The sequence below is a fragment of the Electrona antarctica genome (genome assembly GCF_951216825.1).
Source record: "Electrona antarctica genome assembly, chromosome: 9".
NCBI lineage: Eukaryota > Metazoa > Chordata > Actinopteri > Myctophiformes > Myctophidae > Electrona > Electrona antarctica.
In genome coordinates, this window is record NC_136790.1 from 16848092 (window position 1) to 16872217 (window position 24126).

At 43.6% G+C, this 24126-nt stretch overlaps 1 protein-coding gene across 1 annotated transcript; it reads left to right on the forward strand.

Annotated features, from left to right (window-relative positions):
* Positions 1-265: 265 nt before the first annotated feature.
* LOC306929858 (alkaline phosphatase-like) lies at positions 266-18065 on the forward strand (the record flags this gene model as incomplete). The annotated part of the gene is given in 13 exon segments (XM_079510591.1): positions 266-269; positions 3829-3930; positions 5480-5599; positions 6948-7063; positions 10159-10314; positions 10318-10333; positions 11316-11491; positions 11920-12060; positions 12242-12311; positions 12578-12712; positions 14957-15148; positions 16205-16327; positions 17818-18065. Coding segments are annotated over 13 exon segments (1599 nt in total).
* Between the last annotated feature and the right edge of the window lie 6061 nt (positions 18066-24126).

Genomic DNA, 24126 nt, shown 5'->3' on the forward strand with positions numbered 1-24126 from the left:
TGAAGTGAATGAGACAAGGTTGTCATGGACCAGTGCACCGGAATATCTCTTCTTTCACGACATCAAACATTGTAGATTATGTTCAATGTTTCTTTTGGCAAGGCATTCAAAACATCCAACTGTTAGCTTTAGTGTAATTCAGTAACTATCTTTGGGCAGTCTTCCACGAAAACTGCAGAATGTTTGAAACTATACCTGTAGTTTTTGCAAATAAGAGCAACAAGTGTGCTCAGTCAAACCATCCTTGAGTAAATGAACCGTAAGAATGAGTGAGTGACTGAGCGTCACTCAGATGATAGCCTCGGAAACCCAGACGTTTTTACCAGCTGATTCGAAGAATCGGCAGGTCAATATTAGCATGGGAAACTTGCAACACTGGTAGTCGACCGGTAGATCATTCTGCTGAGTGTTGCCAAGTCTGCATATTTCCAGCCTGCATATTTCCAGCCTAACGAGGAGGCTGCTTAGCTTATTTCTGTCACGACAGTTGGCAACACTGGCAACCATACTGCCGAGTACTTCTTGCTGAGTGTTGCCAAGTCTGCATATTTCAAAAGCCCACAAAAAACACCTTTCAACACACTACTTACACACACTCCAACTCGCTTATAATTCGCGGACCTGGCAACACTGCCTCCCCTCGCGCCATTGGCTCAGACACACACGCACACACACACAGCCGAGTACTTCTTGCTGAGTGTTGCCAAGTCTGCATATTTCAAAAGCCCACAAAAAACACCTTTCAACACACTACTTACACACACTCCAACTCGCTTATAATTCGCGGACCTGGCAACACTGCCTCCCCTCGCGCCATTGGCTCAGACACACACGCACACACACGCACGCCTGGAAGCCACCGCCCACTGTGATCTCCTCAGGAGAAGAGAAACAGCGGAGGAGGAGGAATTGTCGCCTCACGATTTCGCTTATACCTTCTAAATCTCTGTATATAAAATATAGCTAACTCATCGAAACTCTTAGTTACATCAATATTGTTCTTCGCCAATAGTTGGTTTGTGCCAAAGTATTACGATTATAGACTTTGCATTGGCCAATTCCATTGCCACGCACATTCACAGCCATTTCCCATCGCAGTGGTTTGACCCAGAGGCAACTCATAGAAGAGTTACGACATTGAGGGGGCAGAAACCGAGCGCTCGAGCGTTGTTCATGCAGGCTGAACTGAACAGTTTCGGGAGACAAACACAGCAGTTACTTTTGCACCATGCTAATGCCTGCTAAAGCTAATGTTGACAGCCTGTGTGTGTGTGTGCGTGCTTGCAGGAGAGAGAGGCAGGCGGAGCGGAGGGGTCTCGTCTGGGAGTGCGCGCAGCGTGTGTGTGGAGTTTATGCTTTGAGAATTTCTGCCCTCTTCCATGGCATTTGCAAAAAAAAAAAGCATTCTCCCATGTTGATGAGAGTATTTTGAAAAGCACTAATGCAGTGGTTCTGAACCTGTGGTCTGGGGACCACCAGTGGTCCTTGAGGGGGTTCCAGGTGGTCCCCAGCTACATGATGGAGACTTGGTAACCAAATGAACCCTTAGAGATCTTTAACTCTTGCGAGTACAATTAAACCAAGTGGGTCCATTTCGTTCAATTTCACACTCTCAACAGTTGAAAGATTGTTAAACATCTGCATTACTTCTATACACAATTTGAGAATGTAGCAAAATTAATTTGATCAACATTGGCCTGTTATCTCTCCTAATGGTACCAACATCAATACAGTTCTTTAGTTTGGGTCTGGAAGGCTAAATGTCATCAAATGGTGGTCCGTGGCTCAAATGCAGAATAAATAATGGGCCTTGATATGAAAAATCTTGACAACCACTGATTTAAGGTATATTTAGAACGGATAAAAATATGCGATTAATTTGCGATTAACTATGGACAATCATGTGATTAATCGCGATTACATATTTGAATCGATTGACAGCCCTATTATTATATAAGACAGAGGCAACAATGGTGCAAATAGCCAATCCACAAGTTCACAACGACCTTGGACATCTGCTATTTCACAACATTTATCTGTGGAACCATTCTGTTGCTTGTCTGGGTGGGGGGTCCCCAGTTCAAATATGATTACTTTGGCGGGTCACAGCCTGAAAAGGCTCCTAAAATTGCTAGCCTACCACCTTGATATTACCAAAAAAAATGTTGTAACTTGTTGCCTTATCTAACTATTCATTGATTCACTCCCAAAATCCATTTGCTGCTGGTTATTATTCATATTGAATCAATTCTTGAATTGAATTGATTGAATATAAGGGGGGTCCCTGCGGAGGTTGGTGCGGTGGTCCGCGGCAATGTTTTCGGTCTGTTAAATCAAGCTACAGACAACACATTCCAAATAACCTCCATTTCCTCTAATGACTTGATAGTCACCAATGTATATAGAGCAACACATAGTCATGAACAATTCTTACACACATTAACCAACTTCATCCAACACAATTCGAAATCACACATTCTAATGGGCGATCTTAATTTCTGTCAAAAACAAAACCCACACCATCCACTAAAACAATTATTAGAGGAATACAACTTCCACCCAGCCATAGAGCCCCCTACAGCCACACACATGGACGGCAGATGTCTTGATCAAATTTACATTCGATTGACTCCACACGTTGCCTGCACAAACACCTCCGTACACACTTGCTATTACTCTGATCATGAACCCATTTCCATTACACTCGCACTACAATAATTAATACATTTTCCACTCTACTCAACTCTACTCAATGGCCACTACCCCACCTCAACACACACGTCATCACATTTTCATTTTCAGGAAGTAATTAAAGATATTTTCATGGACTTTGATATAAAAACTTTTTTTGGCATCCATTGTTAGATATGCCCATATGATGACCACGGACATGGTCTAAAAGTGTGCAACATTTTATTTTCACTACACCTTTAAAACAGCTTTTACTTGATCTTTTAAATTCCTTGTTGTTCATGTCCACACTGTATTGCTTTACTGCTGTTATTTTAATGTCTTATGCCTCGCTTTTTCCCCTCCATTGCCATGTAAAGCACTTTGACCTGCATTTCATGTTACAAATAAACTTTTATTATTATTATTATTACTGTCTTGTTTACTGCAAAAATGTTATTAAAAATACCTCTTCTTATTGTGTCTGTATGTACCCAGTGCAGTTATCGACAGAGGTAGTAGTTGTTTGCACCAGTAATTGTGTAGTTTTCGAAAGGACATCACATTAGTGAAGTGTCTTGTTTTTCTCCTAGAAGCCAATAAGGACAACCAAATGAGCCTATAACAGTCCATTTGGACAGTCTCAGAGTTTGTTCTAGGGTCCTTTGGTTCCATTTTGTACTAGGCTACACTCACCTGGACAGATCCTGATGTTGTTTACACACACACACACACACACACACACACACACACACACACACACACACACACACACACACACACACACACACACACACACACACACACACATAAACAGACACAGATATATACATTTCAGATAATAGCACAATTCTGAAGATAATGCATCAGCTGGTAATTAATTGATTTGAATCAATTCTTGTTATTTCCAGGGAGAAAAAAAAGTAGCGCAAACGTCGATCACTCTCTGCTGATTTCTGATCATCTGCACCTTTGTTAAATTGACGCACACACGCACACCCGTACACACACACACACACACACTACTTAGATGACACAGACTTGATTACTAGTGTGTCGTCCTCTGCTCTTTCCTTTTGCAGGTGCGAGACGACAGTAGACGGAGCTAAATTAGCTCTTCAAAGTGGCATGTTTCAATCGTCTGGGATCACACCTCAGTCATAAAGAGAGACAACGACGACAACATGAAGGCGACAGCCCTGCTCATCATTTGCTTCTCTCTCATGTCAGTTGCAGCCCAAGGGAAGCCAAAGTTCCCTGGTAAGTTAAGTCTCATTCACACTGCAAACCTTGATGTTATCTAGACATTAGGGCTGACCTAATTTCCTCTTAGCGTGCCGTGACTGATGCGGCTTGATCTACAAATACACCCCCCAGCAATGACGTGCAATGCAACCCTTATTGATGCTGAGCGCCAAATATATACATTGTTTTATTTGATATATTTGTTTTGTTACACACTGATGATTGATGGTGCCAGTCAAGATTGCAGGATCTTAATGCCATTGCCAGACGCTCTTATCCAGAGCAACTAACAAAATGCAAGGCCAGAGTAATTAGTGCCATGAACCCTGGTCAACCAATGGGTTGCCAAGAAAACAATTACTGCTACGAAGTAACTTGGATTACAAGTAGACTTCAATCCTGGCATCTCTATAAATAACATACTTATCCTTAAATCTATTATCAAAATGTCATCAGCTTCCGTGACAGGCCAATACCTTTGAAGAAACAACACAGGGTTTGTGACAACCAGTGGACTTGAACAAAGACTGACACTGTGGATTCTTAGTTTGTGATGGACTGGTTTCTCTCCATGAGAAGATTAAGGCCCCATCTTATCGTAACGTGATAAATGCAGTGTAGACTGGTGGGGGCTCATGTGATATTGTTGCCAGTAAGAAGCTTATGTTGGTAGATGTCAGTAGATGTCAGAGTGACTTTGGTTCAAAGAGCTGTCATAGCGTGATGCCATCGATATGGTGGTAATGGTAAAGTTCTCCTGTGTTGCTGCATCACACATTGTTTGTTGACAATAGAGCCCTGACCAATATATCGGTTTGGCTGATATATGAGCCATTATTTGACTTTTTCAGTATTGGCAATTGTGCAGCCAATTTGTCCCTTTTTTTTTTTTTTTTTTTTTTTTTAAATCACTTTGAATCTAGCATCCCTCTTTTGGACAAAACATGTTGTTCTAGCTGAAAAACATTTAAAAAATGTCTAATATATAGAAGAAAATATTGCACTTTTTGAAAAGATTATAACATCTGTAATCGGTGGACAGACCCACAATTATGGCATCGGTTGGACTCTAGTTGGATGAAAAAGTTAATGTATAGCACAAGGGTTGGATAGGAGTAGTTCATATTTAAACTCCAGGGTGAAATAATAATTAAATTGACCCTCAATTTTACAATTTACAATTTAGGCATTTAGCAGACTCTCTTAATCCAGAGCGACTTACATTAAGCAAGAACAAAAAGCATGGGAATACATCACATATATAAACAGCATTTATCAAGAAACATGCTTAAGCTAAGAACGTAACTAGAACATATCTATATATAATCCACACACCTAGGGCTCCATTTTGAAAAACATTTTTGAATAGTTCAACTAGCCAATCTACATTGACACGTTGTGAGCTTGTAGACTGGCCATTTTAACTATTCAAAAATGTTTTGCAAAATAGTAAAAAGAAAAAAAGGGGAAAAAAAGGGCAAAGAATTTTAGGAATAAGGGGTTTAGCGGTGATGAAAATGGAGCCCATAATACCCTGTTTATCTCCCTTTGACATGAAATACAGACCAAGAGAAAGATCCCAAGTTCTGGAATGCATGGGCCCAGCGGACTCTGAAGAATGCTCTACAACTTCAGAACCTAAATAAGAACAAAGCAAAGAACCTCATCCTCTTCCTCGGAGATGGTAAGCAATAACACAAGTCTTTCAGTTTTCCCTTGTGACACAGTGATAAAATTACCGTCAGCAATTCTTAAATCCACTTCAATCCATTTTCAGCTGTATTTTGATGAAGTGGGCAAGAGCCCCTCACTGAAAGCCAGCATTGTTAATGTGGATTCCACAATTTACCCCTTTGTCATTTTGTGACTGATGAGATTAAGTATGCACTATGCAGTCAGCCAAGAATCTCCATTCAGCCAGAGCTAGGTTATGGATCAATGTAATCCTGAGTGAGGGTGAAGAACATGTTTGAAATGCTTAAAAGAGGTATGTGAGCAATGAGGGGGAAAATAACAGCTGTTATTCCTATACATTACTGGGCTTCTGTTTGTCAGGTTACTCAGTCACAAATTATAATTATAATTGGGACTCCTTCTACTCTTTCTGCATGTGTATAGCGTATGTGTTATGTCCTCTCAGGTTCAGTAACACATGATAGGGTTGCACAGCTATGCAATGCATGGCCAATTGGCCATGGTAGAGAAAAGCAAAATGTATGACGCTCATTTGTCATTGGCAAATGGCAAGTAATTACCGGGGAACAGTAGGGAATCATGCTTGTTGGTGTGTTCCCTATGATTGCCATTATGATAATAGCATGCAAACAGTGCATCATGGAAAGTGGCTCTGTCACACAATGAGCAATAGTCTACATCTATGTAGCCTCGGTCCCAGGCTCACTTAACTGCGAAAAAGAAGAGCCTGGTCACAGGTCACTGGTCACTGGTCACTCCCCCCCCCCCCCCCCCGGAAGTTAACGTTTTTTGACCAATCGCAGCGCTGTGTTCCCGAAAATGTATTCCCGCTGAAATGATCATTGGGTGGGGACTAGTAAACACAGCCGCACCGCGTGACGTAGTTATCTTACACGCAACACTTCCGCCACATTTGAATGAAGCGTGGAACCTGGGTTAGGCTGGGTAGCCAGATTGAGAGTGTGCATAAAACATTTGACACACTGCATTGTCCATCCATGGAATGATTTGGCCAATCCAACTTCCATTCCACTACTGCCAGTTTTGTAACGTGTTAAAAAAGCATGTCTCTTAAATTAATTGTAATAAAAACATATCAGAAAAATACATTGAAAATGATACAAAAACAACTTTAGCACACAGTAATACAATCTTTAGCCTGATTCATATTGCATGATGTTAATTCTGAGAAGGTGGGCACCAAGTTCAAAGTTTTCTTTTTTTACATGGAGTTGGAATTAAGCAGTAGCTCATGACTTTGTCATAGTTTGGTGAATCAGGTGAAAATGGATGGATCCGCTGGTTTCTCTAATAGACGGCCTGCTTTTGTTGCACAGGAATGGGCGTTTCAACGGTGACTGCCGCACGAATACTGAAGGGGCAGCTGAGCGGACACAGTGGGGAGGAGACCCAGCTAGAGATGGACAAGTTCCCCTTTGTGGCTCTGGCCAAGGTCTGACTCTCTATTATATCATAGAAGATAGCGCTTCATATTGATCTGCCACTGCTTGTTAATAGCTTCCATTGATCCGGATGACAAAACAAGGTTATACACTCTGTCATGTCATATTGAAAGTGCATTATGTTACAGAGTTTTAAGGCATATTAAAAAAAGTTATGGTGTAATAGTCGACTTACAGTGTTAATGCCTCGGTCAGTGCACAGATTGTGTATTTATGGCTCTATTCATAACTTGACTACAAGTAATTATAATTCAGCATGTTTTGACATTGTATATTATAAGAATGATTGACATAGTGAGGGGAGGATTTAGCAAGAGATCAGCCAGAGAATCGGAGCAGCAGGAGCGGTATTGCAATTGCTGTACCGCACTGTTGTGACGAAAAGAGAGCTGAGCCACAAGGCAAAGCTCTCGATCATATACCAACCAATCTTTGTCACAAGTGGCCGAAATGAGTTTTCTCTTGACGGGTGGCTGGCATCTCCCTTAGGCATAGGGAGAGACTCGGAGTAGAGCCACTTCATGTGTAAAGGAGCCAGTTAAGGTGGTTCAGGCATCTAGTACGGATGCTTCCTGGTGCGTACCACTGGGAGGAAACCATGGAGCAGACCAAGGACCAGATGGGCTGGGATGATGGCCTTGGAACGCCTCGTGATCCCCCAAGATGGAGTGGCTAATGTGGCCCAGGAAAGGGACGTCTGGAACTCTTTGCTGGAACTGTAACCCCCACGACCCCCATCTTCAAGCGGTTGAAGATGGATGGATTGTTGACATCCTCATTATGTCAACAGTCAGCTCACATCATCACACAGCAGTCATATTGCACTCATACCCGAACAGTAATGGATTATTTAAACTTTGAATGTCCGCCAATGTCGATTGGCTATATCTTCAGTGTGTGACACAGCGCACAACCAAGTATAAATGGAGACAGATTATTGATTTATTGTCTCCACCAGGCCGAAGGCATGGGGAGAGAGTATGTTTTGCACTCCGTCCGTGTGTGTGTCCGTCCTTCCGTCCGTCTGTTACCAGCTAATCTCCGGCACCATTAACCAGGTCGATGCCAAACTTTGCACACACACTCCCTGGATGCCAACGATGAACCTCTGCCCCACATTTTCCAGAACGGCCTGTTATAGCGCCACCATGAGGCAGCTTTTCACATTTTTTACCTAAAACTGCACCGATCTGCGTGAAACGTTGCATGCACACTTCCTAGAGGCCAAGGACAAACCGTTGACCTGCATTTACTGCATCTGCCTTTTATAGCGCCACCAGGAGGCCGACTTTTGTAAAACACATTTTTTGATATTAGTCCTCCAGATTCGGTCCAAAAATCTCACAAATCGTTACACACTATCTCTATGGTCATGTGCTCAAGTCGGATCTGTCCGATTTCATATTCCATCCTAATTGGCTATAATTAGCTTTCACAGTTTGCAAGATTGCCCCGTTTTGAACAAAAGCCTCAAATCATGAACGCAGCATGCAATTTACGTGAAATCTTTCACACATTTTCTTACTAGGCTGAGTAATATATCCCACCCTTTTCACATTGGCCTGTTATAGCGCCACCAACAGGTTGATTTTTGCAAAACACTTTTTTTTTTTTTAAATAGTTTTTATTAGGCTTTTTGTATTATGACATAACTTAAGAAAATAATTGACAGATAATGAGTAATTAAGTGACATACAATACATAATAAAAAAGGTACATAAATGTGATAAAGAAAAAACAAAACAGTTAAACATTGACAAATGTGAACAGACAAACAAAATAAAGACAACAGGACAGACACTCTTGCTCTCAAACTCTCCCAACCCGACATTCTTCTTTTTAAAAGAGAAAATAAAATAAGAAAAAACACTCGGCTCCTTTCTCCTCTTTCTTCTTCTTTCCAATTTTTTATTTTGTTATCTATTGTGTAGGAGGGGTTAGCGTGCACCTATTGAAATAGTCAATGAAGGGTTGCCATGTCTGGTAAAATCTATCTTCACTCCCTCTCAATTCAAACTTTATCTTTTCCAATTGCAAATAGTGCATAACCTCTTTCATAAGTGTAGTGTGAGTCGGAACATGTGCTTGCTTCCAGTTCAACAGTATCAGTCTGCGAGCCAGTAGAGTCACATATTTTACCATGTTATATTGGAAAGTAGACAATTTGACCCCGGGGCTTTTAACTCCTAGAACTGCTGTCAGTGGATCCGGGTCAAAAGGTTTTCCAACAATGTCAGATAGTGATTTAAATATACTTTGCCAATATGATGTTAGTTTAGTGCAGTGCCAGAACATATGCGCCAGAGTGGCCGGCGACTGGCCACATCTGTCGCAGGCTGGATTCACATTCGGATACATTCTGTTGAGTTTTTCCTTTGACAAATGTAACCTGTGTAATATTTTAAATTGTATAAGACCATGCCTGGCGCATACTGAAGAAGAACAAAACACATTTTTGGAACAAAATCCCTCAAACATGTTTATATTAATTTTGTATTTTACATAACTTCAGAATATCATTGACAGATAAATGAGTGAGTAAGTAATATAAAACGAAAAAATAATAATAGTGACAGGTAGTGTAAATGTTCCAGATACAATACAAAAAAGGTATATAAATGCGATAAACAAGACAAAAAAAACTGTTAAACAAACAGTGACAGATGGTAACAGACAAACAAAACAAAGACAACAGGACAGACCCTCTTGCTCTCAAACTTTCCCAACAAGTTGTTGTGCCCTCTTAGAGGGCACAATTTGTAAATGAAAAAAACGTTTTTTCCTTTCCAATGTTTGATTATGTTATCTATTGTGTAGGAGGGGTTAGCTATCTGGCGGAGTCAGGTTAGGGGTTAGCGTGCACTTATTGAAATAGTCAATGAAGGGTTGCCAAGTCTTGTAAAATCTGTCTTCACTCCCTCTCAATTAAAACTTTATCTTTTCCAATTGCAAATAGTGCATAACATCTTTCATAAGTGTAGTGTGAGTCGGAACCTGTGCTTGCTTCCAATTCAACAGTATCAGTCTGAGATTATTGAAATCTTTAATGCTACTTACTCATGTAACTGGCTTGCTATCTCTGCAGACTTACAACACCGATGCACAAGTGGCAGACAGCGCGGGCACGGCAACAGCATATCTCTGTGGGGTCAAGGCCAACGAGGGCACAGTGGCTGTGAACGCAGCTGCCGTTCGCTCCCAGTGTAACACGACGGCAGGCAATGAGGTCACCTCCATACTCTGATGGGCCAAGGAAGCAGGTAGAATCTTGGATGATGCCATTCGATTGATGCTTTTTCATTTTTATTCAAAGAGCCTGTGTATGTTGTCAGTATGGGCGGAGTGGAAACAAAAAGCTCTAAATCCTGTCATGCAGCAACAACTGGTATGGAATTTGGCAAACATTTATTGAAACAAGACACTCCATTTCCGAAGTTCAAGGCTAAATGCAGAGAACTACTCGGTACACACAGAACCACATACTATGGTCTAGTAACACTCCAATCAAATTCCTGTAAATCAACTCGGATGAAAGCTACAGTAACCCAAGTCACAAAACCTCTAATTTGTCTTCGGACTTTAACCACATAAACCCTAACATCCCTATTCTGGGCATGTCATAATAAGCAAACATTTGGCAAAAATAGGTGAACATTTGGAGAAAATGGCAGAGCTACAGCTCACAGCATGTCATGTGACATATGTTGGTTTAAGTAGCCCTGGGAACCAACATCAGGAGCCCATTTCCGTAGTCTTGTGGTGCAGCTTGGTGTGCAAGAAGTATACCCCCTGGAAATGATGCTAGTATATCAGTATGAACTCCAAACGAACCCTTGATTCTGAGTGCCAAGCAGGGAGGCAGTGGTTACCATCTTTATAGTCCCTGGTCTGACTCGGTCAATCTTGTTGTCTTTTTTGTGTTTTGTAATAGGTGCAATAATTGATAATAATATTCTTATATTTGTAATTTATTTACCATGTAAATCCTTACTCATCTGTTTTTTTCCGTATTTTGTCTTCCATGCCGTTTCACTTGTTTCAAGGCTGGGAAAAGCAAACAAATGGTGCTCTTTCATAAGGGCTTCATGATACAGTTCACCTACTGCTCAGCTTAACGACTGTGCCTGTGAGGGTATGCGCATGCTTAAAGTGAATGGCACATCGAAGACACCGGTGTCTTTGCTCTTCTGTATTTGACTTTCTGTTCAAGGCATCATTCAGAAACGTGTTTGTTTTCTACAGGCAAGTCTGTGGGAATAGTGACGACAACCCGTGTGAACCATGCCACCCCTAGTGCTGCTTATGCCCACTGTGTGGAGAGGGACTGGTATTCTGATAATGAGATGCCGCCAGAGGCACTACAGGCAGGCTGCAAGGACATCGCCAGGCAACTCTTTGAAAACATTCCCAACATTGATGTGAGCTAGGAATTTAATTTTGTGCTTTGTTTTTGTCTTGTTCAATTATACAGTCAATAGCTGTGTTTGAGTTAAATGTCTGTTACACGCCGTCATCTCTCTGAGGAAAGCTGTAGGGCCAAAACAAACAGTGTTTTGAGTGGTTTTGTTCTATGAACAACTAGCCCATTATTAAAGGCATAATAAGTTGGATTTGTTGGTTGTCATTTATAAAACAAGATACAAAAATTGGCCCCTTCTCCCCAGCTCCACAACATAGCACACACATTCTGACTGAAATTGAAGCTTATTCATTGCAGCTATTATAAAGACTGAACTATATTTCATCAGATTTTCAATTGAAGAAATGTCAACGTGACTGTTTTATCAATTTATTAACTTTTTTTTTTTTAAACTGACTTTGTTCTGTGGATTGTCTAGGTGATTTCGTGATTATGGGTGGAGGGAGGAAGTACATGTTTCCCAAAAACACATCAGACGTGGAATACCCTGGAGAACAAAAACACAGCGGGACCAGGAAGGATGGAAGAAACTTAGTTCAGGAGTGGATTGACAGGACTAAAGAAAAGGTGAGTTATCTTTCAACTCCCATCTTTACTCCTCTCCAACAAGTTCTGCTTCCCTCTTTTTAATCTTACAAATTAAATTCACATATTCACAAACAGGACCGTGACTGGCATGTTAATTTAGACACCCTATAACATGTTTCCCACTCGCCCTCACCCCTGTTTTTTGTGTTTTACTTAACAGAACGGCCGTTACATTTGGAACCAGAGGGAGCTGTACTCGGTGAATCCTAATACCGTGGATTACTTGTTGGGTGAGGTTCCAGTCTGTCTCGTGTCATTATGAACATCTCATTTCAGCCCTGTGTAAAAAATAAATAATTGAAAAATTCTGGAAATAGCTTATCTATAAACTCACAACACAGCTTGCGGATGTGCTATTTTTGGAAACATGTTGATCAAGTGGTTATATTAAAGGAAGTGCTGTTAAGATTTTTTTTTTCTGCTGTAGATTTCTTCCTGTTGTATTATTATATTGTAATATCTTATTTCTATATGAACTGCTACTGTGTTATCTCAGGTCTGTTTGAACCTGGGGATCTGCCGTATGAGCTGGACAGGAATAGAGAGACAGATCCTTCCCTGACAGAGATGGTGGAAGTGGCCATTAAGATCCTCAGAAAAAACCCCAATGGATTCTACCTGCTTGTGGAGGGTGAGTTGGCTCATTCAAGGTGAAATTGGACAGTGCAATGTTAAAGGAGAGACATTCCACTACTCTCCAAAATCAAGAAACGTTTACAGCACACCTCGCATTAAAATGCAGAATCTGGGTAACTAATCTGGATAATTAACCATCCTATCTCACCCATATCACATCCAGATCTGATTACACTCTGATTTCAACATGTGCTGCGATGTTGTTCACAGCTTAATGCATTAACATAGTTCTAGCGCCATTGGTCTTTTTTTTTTTTGGTCAAACCGTTAATTGGTCTTAAGTGCTTATGATCGATCGAGTCGTGATACTACTTATATTAGCATCAGGTTGCTAGGTGATGTCAACAGCAATGGCGCGCACCATCTGCGCACGCATCCACGCCCATTCTATTTCTTCCGATCGCCTTTATCTCCAATTCCTTGTCCCAGATGGCATTTATATTCACCAGTAAGACGCCTGAGGGCGAGAAGCAACCTCACCCTCATGCACGCATTCGCCTGGGTGACAGCAGACTGCTGGGTGAGCGCTGGCACTTTGGCATGGGGGGTCAGATCAACATGGAATGAATTATGTACTGGCCATATAAGGAGCATGTGATAGCATCTTAACTCTTTGCTGCTAGCTGTTAGCATAAATGTAGTTAACCTGTGCCACTGACTGCGTCCACTTTAAGAGTCTCGGTTCCGTCCCGGCTGTAGCCCCCCCATACTCACTGCACGCATTTGCTATCATTAGCATTAGCGCACAATGTTTACCGGTCGCCAGAAACGTTTAATGTAGGGAGCGATGCGAGACAAAGTCACAAATGACATCCGAACTTTGGATGATCACCAAGGACAGTGCTCTTAGATTACGATTTATGGAGGTTTGAAAATCCTGCTTTGAACCGAGGTATGACTCACTTCTTCCTTCCAAGTGGAAGACGCTCACTGGCCTCCCTTTCAACTTCTACGGCTTTCTCCGCCTGCTCTCTGTTCATGCAATCTATAATAACCATTCCACTCCTGGTGATTCTTAATGATTTTACCCTGCCCAATCTCTTCTCCACAGCTTTTCCTATCACTCGAGGATCACTAAACAGCCCGTCGGCTTGAGCATTGAGCAACCAATACCATCCCGACCGCATAGCTCTCACTTCCTTCATCACTTTCTAACAAAAAATAATAGAATACGCACATCACTTAGTAGAGGTGCTGGGTTCAAAAGTAGCATCAAGAAAAGAACCGGCACACTTATCTGCTCCAAAAGTTATACTTTATTGACGACATCTGGTCAACCTCATCAAGAAAAGAGAAAAGAACACTCACGCACACTCATCTTCTCCAAAAGTTTCGAAACATCATCAATAAAGTATAACTTTTGGAGCAGATGAGTGTGTGGGTTCTTTTCTCTTTTCTTCTCTTTCCTCCTTTCTTTTCTTTTTATTTCAATGCACTCTCGGTTCCTCCAAACCATTTCTTTCATTATCCAAATCCTCCAAATCCTGGTGTGAATTACTGCGAAATTATCAATTAATCCTGGAGGGTAGAGGGTTAACAAGTATTTTTCCTTATCCAGATAAAATATGCAGACATACATGGATACAAAGTATAGGCATGCTCACATCCCGTTATGTTTGGAACAAGAAGGATTTTGGTAATTAAAAGCATCTGGTTTCTGTCAAATTCTGTCATTTGGCCCAGTATGATCATAACAATGATGAGAATAATATCTGATATGATGCACATATGGGTTTGTTAAAGTTATTTCTAAATTCTATAACTCAGCTTAAATCATTAGTGTAAGCCTTTTATTGTATAATAACATGAGTCATTACCACCTTTTTGTGCTGAACCTATGGGTTGGTTGGTACAAATGTCCATACTCATTTTGTGGAATTACAGCATTCCACAAAATGAGTCTGTAAATTACAATTAGAGCATGCCGGTGTTATCAGTACATCGATAATATCGATATATGAAACGGGACCAGCAGGTGCAGTTAGATAGGTGTCTGGAGCCATGGTTACAATGTTTGCATAGAAACAAGGTAATGAGTTCCTTCATGTCACGTTAATGTAAAGCCTGATTCAGATTCATTGTGACTTGTAAGCTTAATTTTGACACAGGACACTCATACGGCTAAGCACAAATCAGGGTTAAAGTTTGCATACTGAGGATGCTTTGCCGAGGTTGCTGTGACTTAAATGTCTCATCCGTTTATGGGAAGGAAGGAAGCTAATCTGACATCTCTGCACAGGAGGTCGTATTGACCATGGACACCATGAGGGCAAGGCCAAGAAGGCGCTGCATGAGGCTGTGGAGATGGACCGGGCCATCGGCCGAGCAGGATTCCTGACCAGTCAACATGATACCCTGACTGTCATAACTGCAGATCACTCCCACGTGTTCAGCTTTGGAGGCTACACGCACAGAGGAAACACTATATTTGGTATGTAATACTGGGCCTGAAATTCATTTTGTGAAGTAGCATTGTTGCTATGCTCCAACACACACGTGACGTACGTGCGTGCGCGTGCGTGCGTGCGAGATAGAGCAGCGGACGAGATAGACAGATACTGTATAGTAGATTATGGGAATATTTGATAGGCTGCAGTATAGTAAGAGGTCAAAGCATTTCTCTGGCGACAGTACAAGTCTACTACTGTACGTGTACGTCCTGTACAGTACTCCTTATGCACAAAGTTCATAATAATGATAATATGAAAAGATAATTTACACTTCACAGAAATAGCGGTGGATATGAACTAGACAGATAAAAAGAACCAGGCAGACAAAAACAATGTAGGAGTGGAAACAAAGACGTGTAGGCTGGAGATGTTTGCACCAGTATTGGTCTGGTATTTATTAATGGGTTCTGGCAAACGCTCCAAGGGAGAGGGAGCGCTGCTGAGTGCGTGATAGGCCTGCGGTCATCCACTCCTGCATTTGCATTGGCTGATTTTATTATTGACATTGCTGTAAATGTGTGCCGGAATTTCCTGCATTATAAAGTGCTGAATTTTCAGAACTCAATTAAATGATGCGCATTTCCCACAATGTCAAAATTCTGGCCCTGTATGTAGTATTATCATGATGTGCACTGCATTATGATGTGCACTTTATTAACCCATTTTAGACCTGAGGCTGCTTCTAAAAACGCCTTCTAAAAAACATAATCATCATAAGTCATATGTCCAAAACTGTCAAAAATAGTAAAAGTAGCAGATCTACAAGCTCAAAACATCTGCTACTTTTGATGATTTTGTGACACTGTAGTATTATGAACAAGTAGGGCATTAATTCACAACAAAACGAAAATATAATATGGAAATAAGACGTTTCTGCCCAACAACAGTGATATATATAGCAACAACTAAAATGACACCAAGGAGTTATAAGGTATAAGAACATCAACGTATACTGTAGGTGTCTACTGTCTGTATTAATTTATTTTTACTTACAGAATTTGTTTAGGTGGAATACGTAATGGTTTCTGTATTCGCAGGTCTGGCCCCCATGATGAGTGATGTGGATCAGAAGCCCTTCACGTCCATCGTATATGGGAATGGACCAGGTTCCAAAATGGTCAACGGTACTGTCAGGGAGAATGTTTCCACTGTTGACTACCGTAAGTGAACTCTGGAACTGTCCAGATTCTGTTTCATATTAACCACAAGAACCCGCCCACTTTAATGTCTAGGACTAGGTAGTCTACTCAGCAAGTAGGTGAGAGAGCGAGAGATTTTCTATTCACTTACATTACCCATACTGTACAACACTATGAGGCTACCACACGTGTTTAAAAGTCACAGCCAACACAATAGACCTGAAAAATATCCAGCTACTGTAAATAATAGGCTACAATATAACCCAGAGAAACGTGCAAAAAAAACCCATTCTGCATTAACCCATTTAGACCTGAGGACGATTCTACAAATGCCTTCTAAATCCTGAAATGTCAGTGGTTCTCAAATAATTAATCTCAAGGACCACAAAAGTTACCCCCCCCCCCCCCCCCCCCCCAGAGTTAAGCACAAAAGCAACAGATCCCCTCATTTAGCAGCTTCATAATAAAAACTAACAAGCCAAGATAGTAACAAGACCGCCGGACAGCAAGACCAACACAATTGCTACAATTAACAATGTGAAAAGCCTTTAAAGTTTATTTTGCTCCCAGTTGCATCAAACTCTTGCAGAACGGAAGTGCGGAAGTCTCGCACCCACTCAAGTGACTACTGGCCAATCACAGCGCGTCTTTTCTGGGGCTTATCAATTCAATCCAATGGAGCTTTATTGGCATGAGAAATCAAACGTTAACACCTGCGGTCTCAGAGGCTACATTGCCTCTGATTGGCCTGCCGAACGCCCCCTTCTGTGATGCGTGCAGACGTTTGCCAAGCTTCCGCTATATGCTTCGCAAGGAATCTCGGGAAAGCTTGCCTACTCTCGAGAAACACAGAGCCGAAGGAGGCGCCTACTGCCTAGTATGATCATACCCCTATCCAACTATGAGCAGGATCTAAACAGAACCAAACCATACAAACGGATCAATCAAGCTCTCCCACACAAAGAACAAACAAAATGCTAACAACCACAAGAAAACAACCAACAGAGAAGAAAGCAACCAACACATATATACACACACCAGATTGACTTACATTGTATGCTGAAACGGCTCAACTTCCTGTTGATGTTGCCATTTGTATTAGGAAGAAAACCTGGACTGGATCCGGATCCAGATCTTCAAATAGTATTAAAATAAAAAAAAGAAGTTAACATTTGTATTTAAAAAAACTAAACAAAGTACTGTGTTTGGTGATGCTCTATATTGTCTGACTCAACTTTGTGTTCATTTATGTGCTAAAAGAGTGAGTTTGAGAGCTGTTTTGATTGATTGTTTCAGCATACAATGTAAGTCAATGTCCTCATTGACTTACATCGTATATTTTGAATTATCAATTTCTAATCAATGGAGCAATTATTTTTGATTTCTTGTCCACCTGTGGAGTTACATGGAGTTGCAACGTTAACTACACAAACTCAAGTGGCCTTGCCCTTTAACAATGCTGTCTTATCTTTACTTACTACAACTTTTCTTTTCCTATATGTGGTTGACAGAGGAAAAGAACTACCAGGCCCAGGCAGCAGTACCTCTGCGTAGTGAAACTCATGGAGGAGAGGATGTGGCCATTTTCTCCAAAGGACCCATGGCTCACCTGCTACACGGGGTCCACGAGCAAAACTATATCCCCCATGTCATGGCATATGCGGGCTGCATCGGCATGAACAGAGACCATTGTATGTTGAACAAAGCTAGCGTATCGCGTCAGATTCAACAACAACAGGAAATTAATGATCATTTTTAATACATCTCAACATTGTAGTTAACATATTTCAGTCTATTTGTCAAAGCTATAATCTCTCAAAACATATATTATTTTTGATCGATCGGGTTACCACCAGGGTGCACATACCAGTTCTAATCATAACGAAGCCATACATAGGCCTACATTGGTCTGACAGCGACCTCTAATGGATACAACAATAAAACGACACAAATTCAATACATCCGTTGCAGTTGTCTTTTTTTTTTTGATTGATTGAAGAATTTATTAACAGTTTGCAGAATTACAGTACATTTCAAGCACAAACTCAATACAAAGGCTGTTAACTGTGAGTGGACGACCCAATTAAGCATTACACTTGTTTCCAATAGGGTCCACCATGTTCAAATCATCAAAACATTTAGAGACGTACAAATAGACACTTCTATAGACAGAACAGGAATTCATCATAAAGGAGGTAAAAAGGGAAAAGAAACATATACAGTGAGGGGAAAAAAGGGGTCTACTAGCAATCTTGTGAATGTAGACCCTCTCTGAATCCAAAGGGTAACAGGAGAAGCCAAGTATTATTGCTGCCTGCCAGATATCTAACTAATGACTAATGAATTAATTGTCACTCATTAGTGGTAAATGATAAATTGGCTTTTATCATATATATTTGTATAGGCCTATAGACTCACGATTTTAAGTTTATCATTAGCCTACTTTTGAGATGTTCAATCATAAGTCATCATTTTGAGAAAGTTGTATTACTTTCAGAAACTAATTCAATTGTCATTTTGCTAAATGTTAAGAGTTTTGAGATTATTTCGAAAATAGGCCTACTTTCAGTATTTTATTTATTATAAATGTATTATATATTTGAGTTATTTTGAGATAGAAGTACATTTTTGAGAGATTTAATTAAGGCTACCTATCAGACTCAAATTTGAGGTCAATATTTCGATAAGGATTCTCACTATTAACAATAGGGCAGTGGTCACCTGTCTCTCCTATAATTAACTGATGTTAAAATACTGTGCGCAGTGCGCGTGTAGACTACTAGCACTACTATGGTAAGCAAGGTATCGGCTGATATAACAGGTGGTGACATATCATCACTATTTCAAGGCATATAATTTATAAATTATATGCATTATGTCATCATAAAACAACGTGTGTGTGTGTGTGTGTGTGTGTGTGTGTGTGTGTGTGTGTGTGATAGCTGATGATACCGGTATTATATCTCTAAAGTGATTAAAACTGCTATGTATGTTACTGTCAGGGGAGGATTATATAACAGTGACGCACACGGTCCTTGTCACTGTTATTACTTGCGCAAGCAGAGTGTGCAAGTAATGTTATCAGTCAGGTGCTACGATGCGCTGTTCGGGGCCAGCACATGTTATGACGTCATATGCTGGCCCCAAGCTGACCGTGCAGGTATGTTTTCCGTCATCCTACGAAGCATAGGTCCCATGACGTGATGTCCAATGTCCCTTAGAATGCACGTGATATGATACGGACATACGGAAGCTGACCGTGCAGGTATGCTTTCCGTGAACCGTGATGAAGATTATGTACCAACGCCAGGGTATAATTGGTTGACGATGGTGACGTAATGATATGTTTCAGTGTCAAGTACATATGCATCAAACCACCCAGCTAATCACATTATACCACTATACCACTCAGAAACTACATATACATACATATACACATATATGGACATATGAGCATATGACGTGATGAATATCACGTCAGGGTATAATTGGTTATCGATAGTGACGTAACGATGACATGTTTCAGTGTCGGGTGGACTAAAGGTAATGCCCCTATGTATACGTATGTAATCTGACACCACTGCCATAACGGGCATAAGTAATCATTACCATACTTCAAAATACTACTTTTTCTCCTCCAAAAGCAAGGTACGTAGCAAATAGCTAAACCTAATAATTCAATATTGCAAACGTTCCTTCACAGAGAGGCTGAGATTTGAAAGTTTGTAGCGGTCTACAGTACTTGCACGCTCTGCTTGCGCACTAGTAGGCCATTTATGGCCTACTTGTGTGCAACAAGCAAGTAGGCACTCGACAGAGTGCATTTCTAGTTAACAATGGGCTTATTCATTTGTGTTAATAAAATAACCCCAAAGGTCCTGAACCATCATGATACGGTACATTACATTAATTTCTAGATCCGCCTATGGTTACCGTCATGCTCATTCAGCACGGCTGGAGAGCCTCTTTCAACCAATTGCTTGGTCAGAACTCTACCTGTATTGTAGTTATCTTGCAGATAATTTTAAACGACTTGTAGGCTACTGTAATAATTTCACTCCACTTTTCTTCTTTTTTGGGGAGACTCCTCTGAGTGCGTAGCCTACCACCAGTCACCAGAGGGGGTACCATTCCCGTCGTACATTGACGTAATGGCCGCAGTCGACAGACAGGGGGTGCTCATGATCCACATATTGTCATCATCACATTCCCAGCATGGCATCAGTATTTAAAGGGCGGTTTCTCCTCATTGTGGGACACAGACCGCTATTCTCAACCCCTACAGGAGCCAGAGCCAAGTTGGACCCTTGTGTGAGCTACCGCGGAGAAAGTACGATAGCCTACTTGTTGCTGCAGAATCCCGCGTGAAGTAAGTACAAATAACCATTCACTAGTTGGAATGAACACACATTGGAAGGTTTAAAGGTTTTATTGAATGAATGAATGAATGAATGAATGATGAGGGAGCGGGTTCCGGGGGGTCGCCGACCCTGGAGTCTTTGGGGAGGGGGTCGTGTGGCGGTCAGCCCGCGGTACACGTGAAGACTGATCCCCCCGTGGGAACTGCGAGGAAGGGAGGTGAGGAGAGAGGGAGGAAGAGATGGAGCAGTGGAGATGCTGCTGGTCCTGAGGTGGTGATGGGGATGGAGGTGGGATACGAAAGCATAGAGGATGCTGGGTTGTATTGGGTGGCTATAAGTAGGCTCAGGTAGATTGGCATGGGGGGCGGAGATTGGCGTGAAGATATGGTCAAGTGTGTTTCTCCGCCTCCTGAACGTCTGTTGTTCCAACTCCATTTCACTAGTTGGAATGAACACACATTGGAAGGTTTAAAGGTTTTATTGAATGAATGAATGAATGAATGAATGATGAGGGAGCGGGTTCCGGGGGGTCGCCGACCCTGGAGTCTTTGGGGAGGGGGTCGTGTGGCGGTCAGCCCGCGGTACACGTGAAGACTGATCCCCAAAAAGGAAGACGGGGGCGACCACTAGACCAGGGAGTTGTGGGCCTGTTTGATGTCGTGGAGGGAGGAGCGGATGTAGGTCAGGTAGGCTTGGGAGGACCATCTGCCGAGCAGGCGGACGGTGTGGTCCTGGAGGCCTCGGCTGGCGGCGGTGGAGGCGGCGCCAATGCGGAAGGAGTGACCGGAAAAGTTTTCCGATGGGTAGCCTGAGGTGGTGAGGATCTGGCGGAGGTGGAGGAGGAACCAGCCGCGTGTGGCGACGGTCCCGTGTTCGTTGGTGAAGAGGGGGTCCTGGGGGAGAGCGTGCTGGGATTGTCTGAAGCGGATGTGGTTGACCAGGGATTCGAAAGGACTGGTGGGGGAGTTGATGCGGAAGAGGTAGATGGGGATTGGGCGATGCTGGGAGGACTTGCTTTGTTTCAGGGTGAAGACCAACGTGTCGCGGTCGTGGGAGGTTATGTCGGAGAGGCAGGGGTGGATTGTGGGGTCGAAGTTCTGGTTGGCGGCCGTGAACTCTGAACAGCGGAGGAAGCCGTAGAATGCCAGGAGGAACATGGATTCGAGTGTGGAGTTGAGGGTTTGATTGGCGTAGCCGGACCGGATGGTGTGGATGCAGGATGCCAGAATGTCTATGGTGAGGGGGAGGCGTCGGGGAGGAAGCCGCGGTTCGCTGCGCTGCAAGCCTTTGAGTTGGAGGGTGATCTGGGGGTGCTGGGTGAAAGGATGGGGCGAACCGGTCAGGAGTTTAGTGAAGAAGTTGATCCCGCAAAGGTAGACTCTGATCGTGGAGGAGCGGGTGGAGAAGGTGGAGGCGCTGAAGCTGATGTAGGCGGAGAGGGTGAGGAGATCGAGTGAAGGGAAGGGGAGGTGGTGGCGGAGGTGAAAGGACTGGAAGTTGGTCCATGCTGTCCGGTATGATGAGAGGGTGGAGTCGGCTACGCTCTGCAGGACGGAGTGCTGGGACTGGAGAATGAGGTGGTAGAGGGGGTGTTCTAGGGGAAGATGATGTCTGAAAACGGAGGGACCGGGACAGGCAGGGGATCGGAGTGTGGGGCCAAGGTCTTGAATTTCTGAAAGAGAAAGCGGGAAAGGGAGTCAGCGATGGTGTTGTGGTGTCCAGGGATGTGGGCGGCACGGAGGAGGAACTGGTGGGTGACGGAGAGCCAGGTTAGGCGGCGCAGGAGGGACATGACGGGGAGTGAGGAGCAGCGGCCTTTGTTTACTATGTGGACCACGGCCATATTGTCTGTGTGAATGAGGATGCTCTTGCTGGTCCACTGGGAGCCCCACAGGGCTGCGGCGATGACAACGGGATATAGTTCATAGAGAGTGGAGGATTGGGAATGGTCTGGGTCGAGGAGGTGGAGTTCGTCAGGCCAGGGGGAGGAGAACCAACGTCCGGCATAGTAGCCTCCGAAGCCTACTGAAGGGGCTGCGTCGGTGAAAAGTTGGAGGTCTTCGGGGGAGGAGATGAAATCATTATAGAAAAATGTAATGCCGTTCCAGTTGGACAGGAGGAGGTGCCAGAGGCGAAGTTCCATCTGGCAGTGGGAGTCGAAAGTGACTTGGTGGTGAAGGGAGGGGACTGAGGTGGAGAGGTGGAGGAGGTTGGAAATGAAGGAGCGGCCTTGGGGGATGATGCGGATCGCATAGTTGAGATGGCCGAGCAGGGAGAGGAGCTGTTGTTTGCTGCACTGGGGGAGGTCCAGGTAGTTGGAGAGGAGGAGTGAGATGCGATTGAGCTTGTCGGGTGGTAGGGAGGCTTGGAATGAGATGGTGTCCAGGGTGATGCCCAGGAACTCGAGGGAGGTGGAGGGTCCTGCTGTCTTCTCGAGGGCGAGGGGGACGCCTAGTTCGTTGAAAACGGAGGTGAGTGTGGTTAGACCGGAAGCGGGGGGGGCGTGAGGCGGAGTGACGACCAGGAAGTCATCTAGCAGATGAGTGACGTAGGGGAGGTGGTGGTTGTTGGTGAGGATCCAGCAGAGGGCCTCGGCCAGTGTGTCGAAGAGCTTTGGGCTGCTCCTGCAGCCGAAAGTGAGGCGGACGGCAAAATAGTAGTGTTCCTGCCAGAGAACCCCAAAAAGATGCCAACAGTCGGGGTGAAGGGGGAGGACCTTGAAAGCTGCGGTGATGTCGGCTTTGGCCAGCCAAGCGCCTTCGCCGGCGAGCCGGATCAGGTTGATGGCGCCATCAATGGTGGCGTACTGCATGGAGAAGGGGGGGCTGGGGATGAGGCTGTTGATGCTGGGGGTGGAGGTGCCGTGGGGGGAGGAGAGGTCTAGGATGATCCTCTTTTTTCCTGAATATTTGCGGGTGGCAATGCCTAGGGGGCTGATGCGGTAGGTGGGGAAGGGTGGAGTGGAAAATGGGCCGATCATGAAACCGGATGCCACTTCCTTACTGAGTAAGGAAGTGACGGAGTCGGGGTCGGTGAGGGCGGACTGGAGGTTTCGGCAGGTGTGGGTGTTGGTGGGGAGGGTGACGAGGCCGGGGGAGAAGCCGTAGTTTAGGCCTCCGATGAGGAAGCAGGCAGTTGCGGGGTCTGGGTGGCGTGATAGGGCGGCGGCCAGGGCGGGGATATTGACGGGGGTGGAGAGGTGTGAATGTCAGCTGGGTTTGGAGGGTTTGGTGGGGTGCTGGGGGCAGGCGGAGCGGGCATGGGCACCCCCGCAGTGGGTGCAGACGTGGAGGAGTCTGCATGCGGTCATTTGGCACCCTTGTTCATTATAGTTGTTGCAGATGGCTGCGGAGCCACAGTAGAGGATGGGGCGGCCTCGTTTATCAAGGTTGCCATGGGAAGCTGGGTAGGTTGGGAGAAGTGGCGGGGGGGGCGATGGCGAGGCGGGAGGGGGGGGTG